The sequence below is a fragment of the Thunnus albacares genome, chromosome 21, assembly GCF_914725855.1.
Source record: "Thunnus albacares chromosome 21, fThuAlb1.1, whole genome shotgun sequence".
NCBI classification, from domain to species: domain Eukaryota; kingdom Metazoa; phylum Chordata; class Actinopteri; order Scombriformes; family Scombridae; genus Thunnus; species Thunnus albacares.
In genome coordinates, this window is record NC_058126.1 from 25,160,350 (window position 1) to 25,186,277 (window position 25,928).

At 42.2% G+C, this 25,928-nt stretch overlaps 1 protein-coding gene across 2 annotated transcripts in view; it reads right to left on the reverse strand.

The window, feature by feature from the left end:
* The window catches only part of tgfbr1b (transforming growth factor, beta receptor 1 b), a 77,823-nt gene that overhangs the window by 22,061 nt on the left and 29,834 nt on the right, over window positions 1-25,928 (reverse strand). Inside the window, exons 2-4 of one of the 2 annotated variants that reach the window (XM_044340054.1) lie at window positions 14,432-14,683; window positions 3,933-4,202; window positions 35-265 (exon numbers count right to left, since the gene is read on the reverse strand). In XM_044340054.1, coding sequence (XP_044195989.1) covers window positions 35-265; window positions 3,933-4,202; window positions 14,432-14,683 — 753 coding nt within the window. Of the gene's footprint in view, window positions 1-34; window positions 266-3,932; window positions 4,206-14,431; window positions 14,684-25,928 lie in introns of both variants that reach the window. The other variant, XM_044340053.1, reaches the window with a different exon arrangement.

Genomic DNA, 25,928 nt, shown 5'->3' on the forward strand with positions numbered 1-25,928 from the left:
AACCTAGCCTCTGAGAGCTCTTCTGGTTACTCACCTTTGTTGTCAGCGGCGATGAAGCCCAGAATGTTCTCATGTCTCAGCATCACAGTCTGGTAGATCTCAGCCTCCCGGAACCAGGAGCGCTCCTCGCGAGAGGAGAAGATCTTCACGGCCACCTCTTCACCACGCCATTTACCCCGCCACACCTCCCCGAAACGCCCCTTACCAATGCTCTCCTGCAGGATGATGGTCCTGGCGATGGTCCTCTGGACCAGCAGTGGCAGGCCTGGAGAAAAAGCAGACAGGAATGTTTAGAAAATGGAGTTGCTAACAGCTACATCATGATGCAGAACGTATCATTTGTTAAGGAGAAAAAAATCAAATGGAGGAAAGTGGAAAGTCCATGAAAAACATTAGTTACAAGAAAGCAGCCACCTGAGCACCACAAACAAATGAGATGTAGTGGAGGCAGAACTCTCAGTGCCAGATAAAAAAAAACCCCTCAGTTTATAATCTTGTATACACTGAATAGTCATAGCCTTCAAGGACAGGACCACAATTTTTCAAGTCTAATACAATATTGACATGCCCATATGTACAATGAAAAGGTTACTGGTTGCTGTGATTGTTCCTCCTGTTCATACTGGCTGTGAAGAAATACATTCTAAAAGCAGTGTCAATGGAAGTGATGACAAAAGTCCATAGTCCTCGTTGTGTGCAGAAAGATGTTGTAAAGGTCAGCTGAAGTGAATATGAGGCTTCAGCAGTCTGAGTTAGACTTAGTGTATCTTCATAAGTGACAGCTAACAACAAAACAAATTCCCACTTTGTGTTATTTGGTGTCACTTTGTGATACCTCTGCAGTACATCACCGAGAGAACGCTGTCTGTGGAAGCACAGAGGAGGGATTTAATACTAAATGTCTGTCACTGGAAGATCCCTAATTGATTTGTCTAACTCAGACTGCTGAAGCCTCATATAGCCTTAGCTGAAATGACGTTTTTCAGGCACCAGAATGTATTTCATAATTTGAGTTGGGTAATATGAAAAAAAAAATTGTTTTCAAGCATTAATCGAAGAATCAGTTCACAATTTTAAGTCCTTTTTTGCCTGCAAAATGCAGAATTGAATCATCATATTATTACAGTTGAATGTCAGAACCAGATGCTTCAACTAATGCAAAGATATGGAGTTCAATAATCAGTTAGAGCACAGACAGAGCAGAAAGATGAGCTCATTAACTTACACGCTGCTGTTTGTGTTTCTGATTCCTGATGTTTGCAGCATTAGCTACCTGACAGGCAGAGAGAAACTGTACAATGTAGAATGTGGAAAACTGTTCAGTTGACTCCCAGCGCTTCGACTCTGGTAAACTGGAATGATACCCCGTCAACTAATACAGACTGAGAGCACAGATCAGTGTGAAGAGTCGTTTTCAGTCTGTTTTTCTCATAGATGTGACCGTTACATTCACTACGAGTTAGCCAGAGACAGCACACCACCTGGAGTCACCATAGTCCCATAACCAGCAGCAGGCGAGCATGTGGTGTGATGTCATCGTTTATGGGACTGTCATTACTCAAAAGGGCTAATGCTAATGTAGCCAGCTGTCATCTAAGTTACTTTCTGACTGAAAATAAACTTTTTGTGCGTGTTGTGATAACTCAGTTTTCATGATTTAGACATTTTACACATCATGAAAAATCAATCAATCAAATGTCATATATTGCCCTACACATGATTTGACACTCAACAATATTATAGCTTTTTTAACAGTGGCCCTAACACTTCACGCCCACTCTCGATCAATTGAATTCATCCACAGATGTTCCTGTGGGAAGATGCACCTCTCTTCCCAGGGAAACAACAGTGAATAGGTGAGATTTACTAGTTAAGTGGAATTCTGCTGGATAACTCCAGCAGTAGCATATTGAGATCCCTCAGTACACAAGTACAGCAGTTTGCCAATATTAGAGTCAAGTCTGCTTATTAACAGTTGATTTGGTGAAGTGGCTTTAATGAAATAGAGTTTGCTCCTCTTGCAAACTCATTTGGCCAGAAATATTTCCAATAAAGCAACAACTTGAAATGCGGCAACAACAGTAAGAAAGTTGGACTGCATATGGAAAAGCTTTTTTCAGCTCTGTTGCTTTGGCAAACTGCTGATGAGGAAACAGAAAACGGAAGTGGAATGAAAATCCTCCTCCGATTTCAACAGGCACCATACACACACATATTCTGATTCAGCAAATTAAAACAGCCCACACAGTTATGCCAACACATACAAACACATCGTATCAGTCACAAACACAATTACATATTCCGCAAAAGATTGAATCCAAGTGCTTCCCTGGCAGTGTGCTGGAGGTGTCAGTCTCCACAGAGAGGTGCTAATTTATGGCTAGCATAAAGAACAGCTTTTACCAGTGCGGAGATTTTCTCTCTCTCTGTGTGTGTGTGTGTGTGTGTGTGTGTGCGCGCACGTTTTTGTTACCTCATTGGGACCTTTTCTGGCATTAACACCGACCTTGTCGGGACCAGAAGTCCTCATAGGGACCAAAGCCCGGCCCTAATGAGGCTAAATGTCATTTCTGAGGTCCTGACTGAGGTTAGGAGTGAGGTGTGAACTGAGGTTAGGTTAAGGTTAGGGTTAAGCATGAACTTGTTATGGTTAAGGTTATGGGTTGGGTTAGGCTGTCCACAGTGATAGAAGTCAATGCAATGCCCTAATAAGGATAGCTGCGCACACTGAACCAGCCAGACTTTTACTTTCAGATGTTTGTAGCTTCAGGGTTCTCACTGCTGCCATCTCCACACAAACTCATGTACATTTAAATATACAAACTAATACAGCTGTGTAGAACAGGTAGAGGTCAAACGGGTCGAACTTCCTGAACTAAATACATGATAGATCGATAGAAAACCTCCACAACCCAGACATGCATAAAATCATTTTCAAAAAAAGAGATTAATCTGAGAGGAACTTGGGGATATTTAGACCTAAATGAAAATGTGGCAGCAGCATGACGAACCAACAAGTTGCAGCTGCAGTTGAAAAGCAAAGCAATACATTGATTGTTACATTGATGCTAAGCTTCATACTTCACACTCTGTCGGAAAGGATTGCTTCATCATCAGGTAAGACAGGTACGCACAATCACAGCTCACAACTGTCTGGCTGATGATTGGTCCACTGAATGTGCTGCTGCTCTGTCCCACCCAATGAACACAGTCCATCCAATAATCACAGCTGTATTAGCGCGCATTCACTGAGAAATATTGGCAACTCCTTTCAAAAAGAAGAGTTAAGGTCTGCCCCCCCCCCCCAAAAAAAACTAGATTTGTTGTTAAAAGTAGCTAGATCTAGCGAGAAAGCTGCTAAGTTGGCAACACTGAACAGGACTACTCAGATTCACAAATGCTGTGTTTTGACATGCAGAGATTTTTGCACTTTTGCAGACTTGAAACTGAGTTTTCCTTTATCCAATCTGCTGTGCTGCACTGAGCAGTACAATTATAGTTTGACCTTTAACTGTTAGCAAACAAAGGGAAACAGGACGTGTCATGAATGAACCATGCTGCACACAAAAAAGTCCTGATTCATGATATAAACATTAAATATGTTTTATGCCACGACTCAAACTCTGCTTTAATTAAAGGAACAGTATTACCAACTAATATTTCTTTAAGGATTTTGATTGGAGTTATATTTGACATGTTCTCATGCTCCTCTCCACACTGAAACTCACTGTTAAATAAGTAAAAGGTTACAGTAACGGTAGAACGTGTACTGTATGAGTTCATCTTCTGTTTCTGCCACTGTAGCAGTTTGTCATAGCAAACAAATGTGCATAAGTGAAACAGGAAAGAAATGTAACCCTCGTCATATTGTTTTAGACTTCAGTACCCAGACCTTATCTGAAAGTCATTAGTGTGGAGGTGCAGCATTGTACCTGATCCAGAGCCCGAGGTGGTCATGTCATAGATGAGGTCCTTCAGCGTTGTTCCGACAGTGATGAAGGGGTGGTCCATGGAGGGATCCTCTTCGTTGGGCACCCGGTGGTGGTGGTGATGGTGGGCCCCAGCCCCACCGGCTCCTAGACCCCTGTGGCTGTGGCAAACGTAGAACGCCAAAACCAGCAGCAGGCAGAGCACACACACCGGGCCGGCAATCACCGCTGCGAGGGCCACAGGACCCAGAGGAGGGGGCTGGACTGTCGAGACTGCTGGACAGGAAGGAGGCAGACACAGAGTCCGTTAGAAAAAAAAAAAAAATCACACATCAATGTTTGAGGTTAATATATGAGCTGTGTTTCTAATGGTTCTGATGTCAATATGTCAGCAAAAAGTTATGAACATGTGAGAGATCAAGTGAGGCTGCGAACTGTTGGAAAGGTTCACTTGGAGCATACTGATGGCTGGCAAGTGGCAGGCCTTAAGTGCTAGCCACGACCCAGGAAGCTAACAGGCCAAGTGATGCGGGGGCACATTCCATCTGCTAGCCTGATGGGAGATTTGGCCTGTAGCTAACACACCACACACACACACACACACACACACACACACACACACACACACACACACACACACACACATGCACACACACAGTGCCACATGGCCAAAAGAGGCAACTACAATGTCTTTATCCATCTACTGAAGTGATAAAAGACAGCTGGCAAACTTGAACCATCCAGAGGTACAACTGTCCTTGTGTGTGTGTATTTGTTTGTTTGTTTCTTAACCTTAACCCAATGCATGCTGGGACAGGGTCCTGTTTAGGGCTGTCGCAATAACTGCAATATTGCAATGCCGTGCTATAGACAAGCCAACCGAGGTGGACGGCAAGCAACCGCCACAACTGTGTTGTTCACATTTTTCCTTTTTTCATAAGGCTAGGTCCTTCTTGTTTTACACTTCAGTGTGTGTGTATTGGATGTTGGGAGGCTCCCCTGACCCGGTCCAGCTGGACTCCATTCATAAATCACAGGTTTAAGGTGACTCTGCTGTAGGTTTTCTGCATTAGTCAGTTAGTGCTGCTCCATTCAGCCAACACAGGTGCAAAGTCCACTGCTCTTTTTATTCTCCCATAGGTCTACTTACTCTCAGTCCCCTCCTGAATGTATTTAATCTACACGCCTCCAGTCACCTATGTCCTCAGACCTTAGTACATCCTAAGTGGAGCAAAGTGGTGTAAATCAGTGTCACTGGGAGATGTATCAATGGGATACTTAAGCCTGTATATAGTACCCAGGTCCTGATACGATACACGGGTGCAGGGGTAGGTGAACTATAACCTCAAAGGAAAAACATTTACTTCTAGACCCAAGGACTATTTAACTAAAAATGAGAGGGGAAAAAAACACTCATCTAGTAAGGTGGAGTCACACTCCAGAAAAGTACAAGTCCTTGATGAGGAAAACCACAAAAACCACTACAGGGTTTCAGTATCAGTATAACAAACAAAAATGATCTAAGTCTAAGCATCCTTCCCCAAGCAGAGAGAGAACCGTTTTTCTTCTTCTTTACATACCCATGCAACATGAGCTGATTAACAACTGTATGAGGTCAGTGATAACTCATATATGGACTGGGACTTACTGGAAAGTCCCGGAAAGTGCTGTAAGTGAACTCATATACACACATAGGGCAGGCTATAATGCAACACACACAAAGCAATACTGTGACCTTGACTCAAAACAGACTGTAACTAGTTTAAACACATACTCTTTTCTTGTGAAGCATAAAGTAGGGTTAATTAAGTTCAACAAAATCATTCAGAAAATACAATAGGTATTACCGTTTACTAAAACTACACTAAAAGCAAAAATTAGGTGTAAAAAAACATTTTATTTAGCTGAAATAAGAATAATACTAATGAATAAATGCAAAACCAATAACTTAGGCATCAAATACAGTTAGTCAGGACTTTTAACAAGGCCCTGGCCTAGAGTTCATTCTTCTTGGGGTCCAAGAGGTCGAAGGCAAGGGGACACTATAGCACAAGATATCTTGCGCGGGGTGCCCCTCTTAACAAAGGCATGTCTGTCTGTGTTTGTATGTCCTTCACATATCTTGAGAACCATTCCTCCGATCAACTTCACACTCAGCAAGTGTATTGCTAGGGACCCAAGGACATGCAGTGTTGAATTTGGTGCAATTTAAACATGTGACACATTTAATATTAATAAACAAAGGCATGCGCCCCGCTCAGTTAAACTGCCTGAGAGAGACGAACGAGTGCACATAGGAGAAAAAAAAGAGACAGACAGAGACAGTAAAACTAGCCAATAGGAGCGCAGATATGTTTGATTGGCAGCGAAATCAACCAATGTAAGGCCATGAACTGCTTCTACGGTTCAACCTCAGTTTAGTCTCACTGGTGAAGTTTCTGTCTGGTTTTAAACCATTTAATTTATTCAAGGGTAAATTCCTTCACGACGACAGCCGTAGTCCTGCTCCATATGACCCCAGGAAGAACTGGTGATGTCAGCATTTATATAACAGCCTGGAAAGGATACGTTAAAAAATCATCTGACTTTGGTGTCAACATTACCTCTCTGCATTTTAATATACAGCAGGGGGGTCATGAATGATGAAGGCAGGCTAGTGTTGCATCCAACAATGTTAACTTCATCTACATTAAAGGGATGGCACTGGCATTTAAACAAAGGTCTTCATTGCATAATATTCTGTAAAGGGCTCTGATTAAAACTGACAGGGCCGGTGTGGAAAGAGCTGCGATGCTAACGCAATATTTGGCCTCCAGGGCACGAGACAGAGTAGTGACACTGCTGGAGAACAGCTGGGTATAATGATATCGTGATGGAATTTAAAGCTGATTCTACAAATCAATGGCTGTTTATCTCTGTGGCTTACAGACAACTCTGAGTGCATTTAGAGATAGAATATAGAAGTCCGCTGCCTATTTTATAGCCTCCAACCATGCCCAAGCATTGTTAAAAATGTTGCATGGAAAGCATTTGTTGGATTTTCATACTATAAACAGGTGGCATGAATTAGAGGTGGATGATATGACGATATATAGAGCGAGGCAATACATACTTATCTGCTATGAGACTTTCCCATAGGGTTTATGCTGTGGTAGTAATCCCTTCTACATCTCACCCACATATCCTAGTGGGAATGAATGCTGAACATTTAGGGAGATTGGTCTGAAGATTAATGTGGCTTTTCAGGGTCTTTTTTCTCCCTCTTTCGCTGAACAATTCAAGGTGAACGAAGAACCTTCCCTGTAATTCAAAATTGTCTCATTCACAGTATTCTGTGGTTTATTTAACCTAATAAATATACAAAAATATATATGAAAATATTAAATAAATCATCTGGTTAACATGTAAAATACAGATCTGAAAATTGATAAATGCAGCTCAAAAAAGTACAATATGTGCCTCTGAAATGTAATGATGTAGAAGTAAAATAACATGGAAAAGTAAAGTACAAGTCAAAACTGTACTTAAGTACAGTAGCAGCATGTAAAACTGCCACCACAATTATGTAATGAAATTGCTCACAGTTTGGCTGGTGAGAGCAGGCAGTATCAGGAGAGGCAGACAGTACATACGCCTACATCACTGTAATTTTCTCTACACAGTCCCTATCATTATCTAACTATTATCAAAAACAAAAGCTAAAAATCCAGAGATCCGTACTGAAGACAGGCACAGCCGTTTAAAACAAATGACAGTGAATGCAACAGTGATGTATGTCAAAATAAATCGCACCTACGAGAGAGAGATGGAAATTTATAATCGTCTGAGCAGCTTCTGTGGAGCAGAGGAAAAAGTACAACATTCTATTGTCTACTAAAATCCACTGCATTCATTGTATTAGCAGCCTTGCCCATGCCCTCAACCTGCCAGCACATACATAGTCAACAGGAGCCTCTTCATGGGCTCTTGTTAACTTGTTTGGCTAATCTGGTTTTCTAAAAGCTGAAATGTTGGCGGGAACAGAACAACACTTGAAAGGCTTTTGCCACAGAGGTGTTGCTGTTGGTTGAACCTTTCTGAAGAACCAACACCATCATAACAGTGTGAAAAACACCAGCAGAAAAGACTATGGAGGGTAAAAATGTAAGAGGAAGCTATTGTAATGGGAGTGGAGAGCGGATGGCGGAGACATACAAAGAAGACTGCATGTGTACTCTTGAGACGGTGGTTGAGTGTAGTCTGATTGAGAAGGACGGGAAGGGAAAAGGGTTTTGCTATTTATTGTTCATATTGCATCCTGTGCTTTATAAATAAGCTTCTTGTATTGAGTGGTCATGTTCTTTTCTGGCTTGAAAAAAGCCCCTGAAAAAACAGAACAGTCTTACCTGGATAACTAAACATGATGATTAAGAATTTCTTTTCAAAGTAGAACGTCTGTAAGAAGTATTGTAAAATAATAATAATAATAATCCAACAATCCTGAATGTCACCAAGATGAAGGAAATGGTGGTGGACTTCAGGAGACAGCAGCTAGGTAGATAAACCCTGCTAAAGATCAACACAAAACCTGTGATGAGGGTCTCCAGATTCACATATCTAACTTGGACCCTTCACACCCAGCACACACTCAAAAAAATCCAGACTCTACTTCCTCCAACAGCTGTGGAAATTCAAGGTCTCATCCTCCATTCTGAAGACCTTCTACTCCTCAGCTGTGGAGAGTGTCCAGACAGGCAGCAGCAGCATCACCACCTGGTACGGGAAGTGCTCTTCCGGCGACCGTGGCGCCGTGCAGAGAGTGGTACGTTCAGCTGAACGCACCACTGGAACACCTCTTCTCACCCTGCAGGACACCTACATCAGGAGGGTGAGGCTGAGAGCCCAAAATATCATGAGAGACACTTCACACCACAACGACGGACTGTTTAGACTGCTGAGGTCGAACAGACGCCTCTGCAGTCACACGGCCAAAACTGTTTCTATCCTCAGGCCATCCCGATCCTCAACACACACACACACACACACACACACACAGTCACTTACTTGCACACCAGCTCACTTTAACTGTAAATACTGGTAGATTCTGTAAACTGGTAAGATGAGTATATATATTAGTTTCATCTTGCACTAGTAATTGACTTTATTCTATTCTATCTATTTACTGATTTTATTGGATATTCTTGCACAGTAAGAGAGCATCTCCTTCATTCTGCTGCATCTTTTACTTTGTATCTCTGTGCATGTGACAAATAAAGCTCCTTCAATCCTTGGCAACACTCACAGTCACCGTAACGCAAGTGCAATTTGTTACCACGGCGAACTCTCATCGAGTAGCTACTTAAGTCCCTTTTCAACCAAACAGTTCCAGGAACTATTGAACTAGATGAACTAATCTCATCTAATCTAATATAGAAACTTAAGATCTCCTTTGTGTACTCCTGTTTGTGTTTCCACCGCATCTGAACAACAGTATGCAAATTGGACCCAAAAAAGCAGCAGCATTTTTCCTCAACAATACACATCCATCCTGTTGTTCTTAGTGTTTACTGCTGTGTGTCTTCATATTAAATGATCTGCTGAGTGTTTCATGCTTATTTATTTCTGCTTTAGAATGTAACAGCATGAGACAGTCAGAAAATAAAGTTTGATTTCTCTCGTTCACTGGCTCTGTTCTGTCTACTGCCTCTCCCCCTCTCTCATCAACACTGCCAAAACAAACTAACAAACAAAAAACAAACAAAAAGTTTGTGTACTCCCTTTGTACACAAATAGAAGCAGCCACAGTGTCAGGATGACTCTGTTGCTTTCCTGTATGTGACAATTGTGTTTCAAACACCACTGTTGTTTTTTTTTTTTTTTAAATACGTCATGGGTGTAATTTGCCCAGACAGGAGACTTTAAGTTCCTAGTTTAGTTCCTGAGATTAGCTCTTATCCTTCAATAGTTCTTGCACGTTTTTGGTTGAAAAAAGCCATTTGTCAGAAATACAAGAGAAGAGCAGCTGGTGTATGTGTTTCCAGATCAGCAGAACAAACCTGGGTTGTTTTAATAAAGAAGTCAGTCAATAATCCACCATTTTCCATCATGCTGTGATCAATGCATGCACAGCGCAGGTAAGTTTTCCACACAACAGTAGGACACAGTAAAGCTGCTAGGCTTGCTGAGGAGCCTGCAGCTCTTCATCTAACAGCTCACTGTGGCAGCTCCTGACTGTTCCATTACTCCCTGCAAGCTTTCTGATCTGACAGGGAAAAAAAAAAGTCTGAAAATAACCTTTGTGTTGTTTTGTAGATGCATTTTGGATGACTGTTGTGATGAGTGCTAATCTCTGGCTCCTTCATAATAAAAGCCTCACTGTGTTTTGCCAGTTGAAGACTTTTAAGCAGCAGCAGTAGGAGGTTCTGTTTGCGTTAGCAGTAACTTCATAAAGCTTTGACATGGTATAAAGAGAGTAAACAGGACATGGTGATGATGATGTTAATGAGATCAAACTGTGCTAGATACCATGCTGCGTCGTTTACTGTGAATTCCTTATTGATTCAGATTTCCTGAATCAATTCCATTCCAATTCACAAGGTCCCGATTCAATATCGATTTGTTTTGGGATATTTTAGTCACAATACCAGTTTTGCTTGGATATGAAAGAGATTGTCAGAGAACTAATGCTGTAAACTGTACAAGGAACCCTCTAACCTGCTGTATTATTAAAAATATCAATGTTTACAGTAAGAATTGGCAAAGCAATTATATTAATGTACTTTTTATTTAACATGAACACACTACAGCAGTCAACACAATATAGCACAACTCTCCAGTCAGTGAGTGAGTGACTAGATGAGTGCTTTCTTTAGTGCAGTGTATAATCAACAGGCAGCCAGTGGAAATAATGAGGCTACAAACATGCCTGCTGTGATGTAAACATCACTAATATCTCAGGAAAACATACACTTTACTGTGATTGTCTCACAAAGCTTTTGTGCAACAGGCTTGCCTTCGGTGGACGGCAACCAAATCTCATGTACAGCAAGATCTGGCCACAAGGTATATATGGTGGGAGCTGCTCCAAGCCTGAGGGCAGATGTCTGGATTCATTTCCGATGTAAAATTCACAGGAAAAAGGCATATATTAAAAGATCGATCTCAGATTTTACGGATCTAATTGGAAAGATTAAATGAAGATCGATGTGAATCGCAAAATTGATTTTTTTAAATCCACCCCGTAGTAGTTAGGCAATCTGAATACAACTTGGGAATAGTGTACCTCGCCAACACCAATAAAAACACTGTATGGAGAGGTCATTACAGAATGGAAATACCAACTATTAAAAAAATACCACCCATGAATATAGAAATCAATCAAAAGTTGAAGGGTTTAACTGTGCTGTGCTGTGCTGGCCAATCACACAGTTACACTATATTTCATCAGTTGAGCTTGCTTGCTCATGGGGGGAATGTTGGGTCTCTAGTACTAGTCTAGACCTGCTCTATGTGAAGAGTGGCCTCAGATAACTTCTGTTATGATTTGGAGCTATAGAAATAAAACTGAAGTAGAGATTGTCAGTCAGAACTAGCTCTGTGCATACCTTGTGCAGCTTCTGTCTGTATTTTGACTTTGTTATGTAAGTGCATCTGAATATGATCTGACAGTGACATTAACAAGTGAAAGAACAATCAACTGCCTTGTAAGAACAGCGAGACCTCTCATCTGTATTTGTTTCTATCAGATTTATGTTTGGCCTTCGATTTTTGACTGAAGTGAGGCAGCGGCTCAGATGACACTGCTCGACTTTGTTTCCATTAAGTGTTGCTGTACCTTCTAAAGTTATGGCAACGAATCAAATTCGAGCCCTCTGGTTTTTGCAGACTGACTGTTTTTGTACACATAGCTCTTTGTTCAAATCTCAGTAAAAAAAAGAAAAGAAAAGAAAAGTGTTATTTTCTGTGTGGGGAAATGGAAATTGGGAAATAGAATTGCAGGTCTAGTGGGACTGCAGTCTTATTGTAAGAACACACTTTTTTTTTGTAAAAGCAGCAAAGAAGAGAGACTCAGTAGTGATGCAGAGTCTAAACACACCTCTTGATTGAAGTGAAACACCTGTCCTTCTCCCCGGCTCATCTCCTCTTTAATATGGAAGGATGACAATCAAACATGTTTTCAAAAACATAAAAGAGAGGAATTTTTATGGTAAACAAACGGATCACCTGAGGCTGGATAAACCAGTGAGGAGAGGCTGCATGCACTCTGGTGACCCTGCACACTTTACTAACAAACAAGCAGCATATTCTCTCCCAGAGCGGAGCCTTTTTATCATTAGCCCTCATGCTGAGTGCGTCGCTCCACTGTAAAACTAAAACCTGCTTCTATTACACAAGTATTTCTCTGAAGCACTGATTGTTGTTTGCTCCAACTCCATTACCCACTCAGCTAGTGAACTCACAGTTCTATAAAACGGAGGTAACTTGGTGCAAAATGTAGATGTGTAACCTTTGGGCACAAGTTAAGACTCTTAAAATGACTGGAATGCATTTCTTTATAATATTCCAGAGTCAAATGGTGTCATGGCGTTTCTCTGTCCGTCATGGTTTTGAAGCCTACAGTAGAGAGACAGAAGCTGTGTCTCTATCAGGGGCGACATCCTTGGAAGGACGCGGTCTACTAAAGCTCGTCCTCTGTAGACCGTGAAGGCCGGAGCCGAGCGTTGTTAAATGAGACGAGTCTGGTCTAAGGAGGATTTCCAGCTGCGTCACTAGCTGCGCCCGCCCTTACCCTTGCATCATGAAGTGCCGCTCCTGTCGCCTAGCAACCTTGACAGCTGCACTTGAAAATCAGGACACAGCTAGTAGAAATGGTGCCAGAACTTTTAATTTTATTATTGTGACAGCCAATCCAGGTCCAGCAGCACCTCCAGGGACTCCCTGCTCAGCTGAACCAGATTATACATCAACACATTCTCTAAGGCCTCATATTCATAACATTTAATTTAAGACACCCCGCTGTAAAAACTGATGTTAATGAAATAAACAGTGTTTTAATAAACAATTACTTTATTTTAGTTCATTCATTCAGTATTTTTTGGTTTTTCAACTAACCCCTGCCTCTCTCTGCTGACAGCAGCTTCAACACACCTACCTGACTGTACTGTCACAAAATCATCTCAACTACAACTGTTAGATTTCATCTGTGAGACCCGACATTTATCTTCCAAAAGGAATGATATCATATATCAAAATGTTGTGGAGACATTAGAGCCAGCAGTAAATCACCAAAGAACTGCAGGGATCAGTTCATCAGATCATGTTCTCCCCCCTGGATGACGACGGACGTTCAAGCCCGTCATCTCAGGAGTCGGGCTGACCGGCACCCAGCCAGCACAGTCATGAGTCAGGGTCAACTTCAAAATCCATTGTAACTGCTGTAACTTCAAACTGACAGCTGCTTTACTCAATGAACTCTTCAGAGAACCTTATATACAGCATACAGGGATTAGTATTTGATACACAAAACATATTAGATACTCCAGAATTCTGTGGAGAGAAATTTAATTAGGGATGTGTTCCAGTTTCATTTTGGAACCAGTTCCAAGTTGGTAAAATAGTCCTCCTCACTCTTTTATTAACAAAGAGCAACAGAAAACATATAAGCATCAGGCTGTCTCTGCTTAAACTGACAGACTCATCAGTCAGCTGTAACTGTAATTAATGTTAAATCCATAACAGCTAAAATAAAAAGCTAGTCTGCTCTGTGGTTAATGTGTTCTGTGCAGCTGCTGTCACACATTGTTCTCTACATGTACCATGTATGACCAGCAGTGTAGTTACAGTTGCCACTAAAAACTGTTGCGTTTCATCCAACAACAGATGATTTGATTTGAGTTGTAGTTACTTGCGAATGTTGAAAGGTAAACCTAATAACTATAATAAATCATTTGAAAGGATTTGGATATAATAAGTGGATTCAATAATGGATTTGAACTCAATACAATGCTGTTAAACCCCAACCTGACGCTCCAGATGGTTCGTTACAACAGAACCATCTGAGAAGTCGTCCTTGGAAACTAATTGGAAAATGGCAAGCACGCTCAAAAAATACTTGACAGGTGATTGGATGAACCATCTGTCTATCACGGGCTCATCATCGGATGCTGATTGGTCCAGACTACTGTTGGTTCGGCCACTAGCGCATAACTTGAAGCCTGACGAGATGGATTCTTGCGTAATCTCGTGAATCCAGCTGCCTCGCGAGGTCAATTGAACCTGATACCTGCTGCTAATGATGGGAAATGTAGTCTAGAAAACACACATCAATATGCCAGTGTATCATATCAATACAAACTCATCTGTACTGTTTCTGTATCTAGATGCATTAGCTGCTGTTTTTATTCTTATGCCACCTGTTAATCCAAGCCTTACAGGAAAATGCACACAATGTAAGGACATCGTAAGTATATGAACGTGTGTGTGTGTGTGTGTGTGTGTGTGTGTGTGTGTGTGTGTGTTTTTACTGGGGAAGACGGAGAGGTCGGGGTCTTTGTTGCAGTAGTTGGTGGTACAGCACATCGGGTAGATGCCTGTGTCGTGTTTGACGGACGGGGCGCAGATGAAGGGTCGGTCTCGTGGGATCAGTTCGTTTTCGTGTACGCACTGGCGCTGCTCGGTGGCCAGTCGGGAGCCCGTCTTGCGAATGGCGACGAAACAGACGCCATCTGTCGTGCAGCTGGAGTTGGCACTGCAGCGCTCACAGTAACACTGAAGGGCTGGAGGGAGAAAGGAGGAAAGGGATAAAGAGTTACAATTGAGGCTTGACTTGTTTTCTCAATGTAAATGTCAAAGTAGATTCAGACATAATCCAAGGTTTAAAACATTTATTTCCTGTGCTTTTGTCCTTCTTTAGAGAGGAACAAGACTTGACCAGAAATCTATTAAGTTTAAATCTGCTGGAGTCACGTTAGTTTTCAGGTCTGCAATTAAACCAAAGTCACACATGGCAACAATATAGCTAGTTTAAGATGATACTCCATAGCAAAACGGCAGACTTACATGCTTTACATGACTATATGCTGCACAGTCCTCTCTTCTCTGCCCTGACTTTGCAAGTATAAGTGGCTTTCTATGGCAACAAACCCTGAAAAACCCTAGAAATGACTCAACACTACTTTTTCATTTCCAGTATCATTATGATTTTTTTTTTTTTCTTTTTGCTCTTTCATATGACACGTGCTTTGCAAAACATCAGTCTTTCCACTGCGCTGTCAGAAACCAAGTTCTATTTTAATCTTCAACCCATCATGAGAGAAAGAGCACTAAAACTGCTGCTCTTTTTGAACGTTTCTACACACAAATAACCAAAGTGATGTGCACTTTTTATGTTACTTTTCCCATCAGAGGTTTCTTAACCCCACCGTATACTGCTCCATCAGCTGTGTGTGTGTGTGTGCGTGTGTGTGTATTTGAGAAGAACTGTCACTGATGGAATGTGAGACGTTACATCACTCCAGTCATACGTTACACACGCTCTTACTGACTCATTTTCATCCAAATGTTTGCTCTGTTGCTTGCACTCCGTCTGTCCCCGACTCTGTCTCTGTCACACACACACACACACACACACACACACACACACACACACACACACACACACACAGATGTAGTACAGCTGGAGAGCACATGGCTGACTCCAGAAAAAAAAGCCAAGAATCTGATAGTGTTTTGGTTTGCAGTCCTGCAGACTCCATTATGAAGGGGAAGTCAGGCCCTTTAGTCATCCTTTCCATAAAAAGCCTGTCGCAACACACACACACAAAAAAATCAGAGCCTCATATTCATTTACTCACTAGCAACAATACAGAGCTTGTTTTTTTCCCTACTTTACCTGGAATATCTTTTAAGTTTCAACTCAGATGAACTCAGCCCAGTCCTCTTCAGAAATCACAGACAATTTGAAGCATGTGTTGTTGTTATCGTGGCTGCTCGAGCCACAGGTCAGAGCACCTTTAAGCACATTTAAACACTGGGAACCGAGCGGGCCAGACACTAGCAGAGTCAGGAATGTGTTTAATGTAAGAGAGGTCTGCTTAGCAATCCCTGAGGCTTCGAATCATTAGCAGTAGTGTTATGGAGTGCTATGAATAAACCAGGTCACTCTCTCTCTCTCTCTCTCTGTGTCTCCATAGTGTCCTTGCCCCCAGCGCAGGACAGACAGAGAGCTCTGTGCAGCTCAGAAACACATCATGCATGGCTGGCCAGGTTAAAGAAACATAACACACCTTCTAAGACAAGACCTTTGAATAATTAACAGGGCGGGCGCACAGCCTGTGGTGTAAAGGCGCTGAGAGTGTCTGACATCCACACGCAGGCAGATGGTATTAACCGTATGAAAGGTACACCAGTGGAAATCTGCCCTATGGTGTAAATCCATAAATAATTAAGTAATTGCTAGTAAAAGTGTCTGGTAGAAATACACTAACAGTCTGAAAATGTTATAACGTTATCCAAGTTTTGATGCAACTGCAGACTTCCCACTCCTGGAATTCATGGAATTGCCTGAAGGAGAATTCCAGGAAGGCAAAAACAGGGAGGTGAAAAAATTACAACAGCAAAACAACAGCAACTGTGTGTGTGTGTGTGTGTGTGTGTGTTTGTGTGTGTGCTCTGCATGTTGTGGTGGCGTCTCAGGAGGAAGGCAAAGGAGACGGATCAAGCTGTGGAAGACAGCAGACAGCTATATAAAAGCCAGCTGACACTGTCTCCTCTGACTCACCTTCAGAACAGATAAGTCCTGTCTGTCCCACCGACACACACACACTGTACTGTACTGTACTGTTAGGTGTGTCTCAGCTGTCTAGACACCAACTGAAATGTTCCACATGTTACAGTGTGTGTGTGTGTGTAAAGAGCGTCTGCCTATGGGAAGCGGTGCAGTCAGTGGAACACAAAGTGTCCTGCTGATACTCATCATACACCCAGGAAGCAACACTTCTGACCTACACCGGTTATGCTGGAGGAGTTTAGAAGGTTGAATTGATTTTGTAATTACATCTTGTGTGTTAATGTGTTGCACCTTGCCAGATGACTCCACATTGAGCTGCAGATTCAATGTTTTTTTGTTTTTTTTTTTTTTGCTGGATGTCCGAGCCCTCAGTCTGCATCAGGACCCCCCGCTGTGCCAACGCTGTGGTCTCATTGAAATGAAGAGGAGGAAAGCTTCTTTTTCCTCTTTTTCCTCGCTGTGTTTGTTTGTCTGTCTGAACATGGCCTTACTGTTCCTGAGCTCTACTACTACTACTGTTTCCTACAGTGTTTTAATCAAAGTGAGCCACCTTGTCTGGGCTACCTATACAAACATCAAAAAACTGAATAGACTTTTGTTAAATTCTGGCTCCACTCTTCAGAATAAAATCCCCCAACACTCCAAAATGTGTTGTTCCTCTTCTTCCTTCAGTTGGATGTTGTTCTCTTCTCTGTGCAGAATGATATATGTGCAGAAAGTTACTCTGTGCTCACCTGTCTCATAGGCCTGTACCTATGAGCATGATTTGTGACATCACAACTAGTTTGGAACCAATCGTGTTCCAGTATGCAAATTACACAAATGTGATGTAGAAACTTGAAGCCTCCAGTGCACAAACACTGAGAAAGGACTTTACAATGAAGTGTCGAACATTTCAACTTTTAAAATGAACAATATTGACATATTCACAGATTCTGGATTTTTCATTGAAAATATGTTTGGAGGATCATTTTATCATCATCTTTAAGGCCTGACATATTAGCAGCAGTTCCTCTAAGATTTACTCTTGCTCCTAAAAAACACATTAAAGGTAGAGTCAGTCATTCTGGAAAAAGACTGTTGACGTTTGAATTAAACGGCCAAACAAATATATCCCGTCCGTTATGCTCCTTCAGAAGCTCCGCCTCCCAAATTCATGGATGCGCATTGCCAAGGCAACGACCAAAAGAGAAATATGGTGGAATCCAGAGCAATTCGCCAGCTGTAGAATCACTTCTGTCTCTCTCACACCTTATCACGAGTGGAAAAAAAAAATACTGTCTAATGTGAGCACAACAGTCCATCCACACTCTCCGCCTCTCACTCCACCTGCGCTCAGCGTCTCTGTCCAGGAGATATTCATTGAATTTGACAAAAAAGTGTACTGGATTAGAATTGCTGACTCTATCTTTAAGGGACAGACTTTCTGATATAAAGTAGTAGTCTCCCAGCACATGTTGACAGATGCTTGATGACATCACTATGACATCATCAGGGATATATTACAGACTTGACAAAGCTCCTCCAGAGCCACAGAAGACACTGTATATCAGTTTTCACATGCTTCATTACATACAAGATTATGAAAGTGATCACAATATCAGTGCAAACTGTGACACAGTTTAGTCTCATCATCTCTCTCTCAGTGAGACAGAAGTCCTGTATGGATTCATGTCAGGCAGACATGAGCTAACCAGACTGACAGGTCTACACATGCAGACACTGATTGTTGGTTTTTGAGTCAAAAAAAACAAAAAAAAAAACCAAAAACAAAACACGAGTCAGCAGCAGATGGGAAGAAGACGAACACAAACAAACACACCCATTACTTCTGTTATCAAAGCAAGAGCAACAATCTCAAAAGCAATTATTCCTCCTTCCTCACTTCTTTTGTTTGTCTTTCATCATAAAGTTAGTACAAGTGCAGCTGGCCTGGCTCCGGCCAGCAGAGTTTGAGAAAGATTTTTATTAAAAAGCAGTCACCTGCAGAGATTCCAAATCTCACTGCCCAGCCACAGTCCCCAAACAACTGCATTCTTTATGAAACAGCTTGACAATAATCCATATAATAGCACGCTCCCCCGAGGGCACAGCCGCCTGCTTTTAGTTTTTTCTCTTTTAAGACTGCTCTCTCTTCCTCTCAGCGGTGAGAGCAGGACTGAGTGTCAGTGAGTGTTGCTGTGTGTGTGAAGGGCCAATTAAGAGTGTTTCCACAAATGAAGCATCTGCAGATAACACTGCACAACACTGAAGCAGGCTCTAAGAAGAAACAAACACGCTTTTAGATATCCTCACAGCAACACAAAAGGCTAAGAGAATGAACCTTGGAACAAAAGAGTTTATTGATAAATAATCTACAACACGTGAGATAAAAAAAACACTTCAATATGTGTTGAGATGCAGAATGTCCTTGATGATTAGTCATGTTTGACTTAGCGATGCTGTGTTTTTCTGCGGGCTAATCTTAAGTAGAGGTGAAAAGCCCTGTGGATGTGTTTTATTTCATTTTCTTGCTGGTACCTGCAGCAACCATCCCCCCAAAACAACACAGCTCCTTGTTTGTCATTTCACCCAAATTACAAAACAAAAACAAACACTTTTACACCTGCCTCTAGTGGTAATGTCACTTCCCATGACAAGGAATCTGAAGTTACCCGTTAGCTTGTCACTACAGTGATTCTACAGTGTAGTTAAAAATCAGGAAACATGCCTTTAAATGAATTAAAACGTATTAATTAATAATGCAGGTATGCTTCATCAGAACTGCTTGTCAGAGAGTCAAATAGCTTCACAACACTTTCCTGACATCAGACTTGGAGGAGCTGTGTCCCACACTTCCTCTAAGTCTCCAAAACCCACAATCCAGCGTTCACACCCTCACACCTGTGCAGAGGTAAGACAGTCAGCAGGGTTTGAATTTCTCTCTAGTGCTCTTTGTTCTTACTATTCCTGTCACTTCTCATAGGAACAACCCACAGCAACACTATAAAGCACGCTATACCAACTAGTGAACAACACACTTACTTCTCATTCATTCAAAGGAGAGTTTTTGAAGTGACACCTGCGACCTAAACAATTCTCTTCACATGCATTTTACTGGGGAGGCAGCAGAAATCTTTTAAAATCTGGACAAATTAAAGCAAAAGCATCTGCAGGGATGAAAAGTGAAAAAATACTTTTGCAAATTTTCATCAACTAACTCATTCAAAGCAGTGTTACTTTGAGACTGGACATGACCTCGGTGATTCAGTACAATGATGTTTTAATAGAGATTTATGACCGGTGACACTAAACATGATATGATGAAGGAAGTATGAAAAGACAGAGAGACACAAGGCCAGGCTCTAACAATGTGGTCAGACAGAATGTGGTGGACTAATCTAAGATGCTGCTTAGAATGACGCCAGGCAGACAGCCAGACTAAACACACACACACACACACACACACACACACACACACACACACACACACACACACACACACACACACACACACACACACACACACACACACACACACACACACAACATGGGCCAATTGCCCTCCTCGCTGCTCTCAAGGCTGCTCTGCCCTATTTTAATATGGTGTGGGAGAGTGTGTGTGTCTCTTCCTCTGGGAGGTGGAGGTGTTTGGACAGATCAGCACAGCCTGGCTGTAGTTACGCAGCACAAGTCTGAGAGTTTCAACAAGTGTGAAGGCAGAGCACTATTCAGTGTGTGTGTGTGTGTGTGTGTGTGTGCGTGTGTGCGTGCGTGTGCGTGTAAATAGTGTGGTATCTATGCAAGCATGGTATCTGAATTGTTGTGTCGTCATTAGTGTGTGTTCCTATTCTGAATCCTCTCCTCTTCTTAAATCTCATATCAAAGTAAAGCAAAGTATCTGTCACCACATCAATGACAAGTGTGTGTATTTAATATCCTTATAAAACACAAAAAACATCTGCAAAACAACTTGACAAAATACATTATGAACTACAGACTTGAGAATGTAAAAACATGAATGAGAAAAACCAGGACAAAAGAACAAAAACACATATACAGTAGATCTGCTGCTTGAAGATGATTAGCACCTGCAAAGCTTAAGTAGATATTTGAGAGACAAGAAGGATGCTACTGAGTTGCACTATGGAATGTCCCAAGAGTTGTTAACGCCCCGCATACTACGGACTAAAGTCAGAATATCTCTGCCGCTGCTGCTTAACCTGTCTCAACTTTACGGAAGTGCAGAACTAAATCATCATTTAAAGGTTTGGATCAGGTGTGGATGTGTAGTGGCAGGAAAAGCTAAACAGCAATACTGAAACCTAGATGCAGCTTTTATCTGATGACATCCCATCACAGGTGTAATGCACCGGAGGACGATAAACGCCATTGAAGCTAATTAAAACAGACAAATGTTATATTTTAACAACACACAGTGGGGCGAGGTTATCAGTTGGTGCGCCCCGGGAACGGAAGAGCTGGGAATAGATCAGGCTTTAGATTGTATAGCCAATACTCATCAACAGAACAAATGCTACTGTTCTTGCAGGTGCGCTTAGCGCGTCAAAAGAATCATCACTGTTAAATACTGCGCTACGTTATACATTACACATACACACAACCTTCCTGAGGTTGAGTGTAAACCAACAGGAAAGAGCAGCTTGGTACTGACAACGAGAAGAGAGAGAGGAAGCTTCAGCTCTGGGCATCTTGGAGGATTGTTGTCATACATACATAGGCTCTACTTGGGTGGCCTGCCCAGGTAGATTAAGACCCACCCAGGTAAATAAAATCTGTCTGAGTCACATTCTACAGTAACTGAGTGGGGACTAAAGGCTTCTCTGTGTGCAGCTGCCTAGCTAGTGTCTACCGATAGACTGCGTGTGAGGCGTTTATGGAACATCTGTAAATTGTAGTGTCTACCGATAGACTGCGCGTGAGGCGTTTACGGAACATGTGTAAATTGTAGTGTCTGCTGATAGTCTGCGTGTGAGGCGTTTATGGAACATGTGTAAATTGTAGTGTCTGCTGATAGACTGTGTGTGAGGCGTTTATGGAACATGTGTAAATTGTAGTGTCTGCTGATAGTCTGCGTGTGAGGCGTTTATGGATCATGTGTAAATTGTAGTGTCTGCTGATAGTCTGCGTGTGAGGCGTTTATGGATCATGTGTAAATTGTAGTGTCTACCGATAGACTGCGTGTGAGGCGTTTATGGATCATGTGTAAATTGTAGTGTCTGCTGATAGACTGCGTGCGAGGCGTTTATGGAACATGTGTAAATTGTAGTGTCTGCTGATAGTCTGCATGTGAGGTGTTTAGGGGACATGTGTAAAATGTAGCTACAGATAATAACCTGGGTTACACTCCCCCCCCCCCCCTCTAAACTACACGGTCTCTGCATGCACGTCGGTCACATGCCAAGCTGTGGTCTGTGCTGTGTGTCATATGGCAACAAGTCTTGAGTGCACGTGCAACCCAGAGCCTTTGAAGCCAGTTTGGTTTTTACCGTCTGTTTCCGCGGCATCATCTCCTTCACCACAACTTGTTGACTTCTGGTGCAGCAGGTAGGTAAGAGCTCCGCTAGCAGCGGTGTGTGTGTGTGTGGCGTTGGCATACAGCGCCGCCTTTGAGAACATGTCGGATCTGATTTTCAATCCGCAGTATAGTGAAGCCCTAAAGCTTACAACAAGCCAGCCTGAGCCTTTTTCGCCAGCTACTCTCTCCCCCTTCATGCTTAAAGCGCAATAGCCTGTGAAATAGACAAGTGAGGAAGAGTGGGAGTGGGAAGAGTGGGAAAGTAGGCCAGTTGTTCATTCTTGAAGTCTAATCCAGAGAATGTCAAATAATTCAGATAAATGGCTCTCTCTTCACCTTGTTTAGGAATCCTGAAGCTACATTAATTTCTCTACAGGTGCACCAAATATTACATCCAGCTAAAAATATATCAGCCGAGCAGACAGAGGAACAAGTCCACTGGTTCTCAACACACCAGTTTACAGGGCTTATGCTGATATTTTTACTGTCCATACTTTAGTGCCAATATTCAATATCTTTACATTTCACTCAACGCCTTTCAGTAGAAATCATGATGTGTCACAGTGGTTCGGTTTAGACTCTGCCTGTGTAAAAAGCTCTGATTTATTGATGTGCTTGGGTGAAGGCAGTATTTTAAGTTATAGATTATTCAAATGCTGCTCAGTCAGTCTAGTGGGAAATTGTGATGAAGGGTTTTTCACTATTTCTGAACGATTAATGAAATAAATGTAAAAAACTAGACCGATAAATCAGTCAAAATATTAGCTTTCAGTATGGACGTTATTCAATTACAGATTGTTTGAGTTTGCGATGCGAGTAAATGCAAATGAGCGGCGGTGACATCTGGAAGTTCAGACCCTACGACCGATCTGGCTCTGCCTCCTGTTATTCCCCACCGATGCATCCATGAAAACACCATTTTCTGGGCTGTGTAGTAGCCAGGCAACAGACGTACAATGCATTACAAAGCCTCCCGTCACCGGTTAGAGGCTGAACCGCGTTTATCCCTCCGTCCACCCCTCCCTCTCTCTCTCTCTCTCTTCCTCGCTTAGTGCTCCCTCCTTAATTACATCCCCCTCCTGCCACATCCCACTCTTTCTTTTCACCCCCCCTCCCTCCTTCTGACCTCCTCCCCCCCCTCTCGCCTTCTTACAACAATAGAAGGGAAAATGCTGAGACAAGTGTCAAGAGCAAATAAAAGGAATCTACAAGCTGCAGACAGTACAGGTCAATATTTCAGGATGTGAGCATGAAATGAATTAAGTGTAATCTGCCTGACTGTGGATGTGTTTGCATTCGAGCCTGGTGTGGGATTTCTACAGTGTGTGTTTTCCGACACTGTCGGGGTAAAGACATTATTCTGGAGGCTGAGGAAGCGGCTCCTGAGTTCATGCAAATCACCTTCTGCGGTGAATGAGGCTTTGAGTAAGCACCATAGTAGAGGAGACGGGAGGTTGTATTTTCAGCAGACTGCTGATAGGAAGGACTTGTAAAAGGCAGTGTTTCCCTTATATTCATTCTGTAGCGGCGGGCGCACCGCCACTGCAAAATTATGAGCGCTCTGTGCGAGCATGATACACTCTAGTTACTGTGGGATTGTTTTGAGTCACCCTTCCTCTACTCATCCTTCAAAAAGGACAAGGTATTGTTATAGGAGTAAGCGTAGCTCCGTTGAGGAACAGGGCGGTGCGTAATGCGTGTGCGTAGCGACTGCGTGGTTGAGCGAGCCGCAGAGAAGTGACGGTTAATGTGAGCGGAGCGCAGGAAAAAATTAGCATCTGGTAGTAAATGTACGGTGCAGGCTCCAGAGTGTCTTTAAATAAATGCTGCAGCTTCTCAAGACCGAGAAACATTTCATCTGTTGCTTCCCCCGACTGCTGGGAAAGTGAAGCCTAACCTGACCAGGCTCACTTAAGGTGGACTGACCTTTAAAGGTGGACATGTTACTGTCATTTTAGTGCCAATCTCAGCCGCTCTTAAACAGAGAACAGAGAAACGACTGCTGGCTGCTGAATATTCTAATGATTCTTTTTCTTTCTTTAAGACTATTTTGCAAGTTGTTGAAGAGTAGTTCAAGACTCCAAAAACTTAATTGTCCATTACATAATGATAGAAATTTGTCTTAGGTAAGGGGCTCACAAACAACATCAAACATACATTCAAATACAAACAATTCCATGAATAAGAGCAGGTGTGCAAAGCTGCATTAGTGACAGTCTATTTGGCTTTGTTTTAAATGGATATTGCGGCGGGAAACCAAACTAACAGCACAACCAAACTCATGTCACTTTTGGAGACAATGAAGTGAAACCAAACAATTCTAAACAGGGCTCTCCCTCCGGCTTCCCTCTCTCACTTTTCATTAGTTTTATCAGGGCGACATAAAGAGAGGTTTTAATGATAATCATGTCTTGGTGCGGTTCCTATCTACTTCATATAAAGGCACAGAGATGTTTGATAGAGCCAGAGGCTGAGACATTTGAACAGGCTGGGGTGAACAAAATTAGTCTGACGGATCAAAGTTTGCATCAATAATTCATTGGGGTTTTTTTTTTCCTCCACAGGGTTCGATCTACAAACAGGAATACTTAAGAGGAGAAATTGATTTTTAAGTGTCTCCCTTTTGCAGTTTAAAAGGTGTCTGTCTATATGATAGGAGGTCTGGTGACTATGATTGGACCTGTGACCCCCCCCCCCAGGACTTTGATTCTGTCTGATTCTCCTGCTACTCTGGGAACGTTTCTGTCCCTAATCTGGTGCAATGGAATAATTGTTGCAGCTGGAGTACTACCACTACTGTTACTGCAAGTGTTTCTGCAATGGAAGGCAGTGACTGTATATTCACTATTTGTATTATAGTGTGTAGACGCTGGTGCTACACTCCACCAGATCCTACTTTATCTATTTTTACTTGCTTTTCCCAGAGCTCACAACCGCTGCTTTAGATCCTTCATGTTAGGCTTCGTCATGTACTCCTGCAATTATTTCAAACTGGGAACAGAACCGCAGATAAATCCTCAGTTAATCAAAAGCACCGTAATCATCAGTCTGTCTTCAACCGTCTCAGAACCTAGGTGTCTTTTACATCATTTATACATAGTACATATTTAATATAGAATTAATACATAAATAGTTTTAGTGATCTGATATGCAAAGGTTCTGAACAGCTTCAAATCGTCTCATTTGCGGCTTTTTTTTTTTCCCCAGTCATGGCTTTGTGCATAAGAGATGAGGGTTGAGATGATTCCTCTCTGCGTGTTTTGCCTCGTGCTGCTGCAGCCTTCACAGCACTTTAACAGCATTCACTCCAGACTCGTGTCGTGGTTGAAAGTGATGAAGAAATGTTACAGGTTTCACCTTGTAAGATTGCAAAGTGACATTTTTTTTTTTTTAGAATAAAAATGTGTCAGATGACAATGTGTAATGTGAGACATCTGGCTGGTAGTGATGAACCTACAGAGAATTATCAGTGACTCTGCGGCTCTCTATGGCGGCTTTACGGAGCTTTATAGTGAGTTTCAGCTCATTGTTTAGCTGCAGTTTTACTGTTTTGGTTCACTTTCATAGTGTTTTTGGCTGCAGGCAGCTGTTTAAAAAAAAAAAACCTACTGTACAATATCTGCTCAGCATCAAACGGCAGACAGACACAGTTAGCTGTAGACTAGCTGGTGAACATAGTGGAGTATTTAGCAGCTAAAGAGACACATATTTCCCT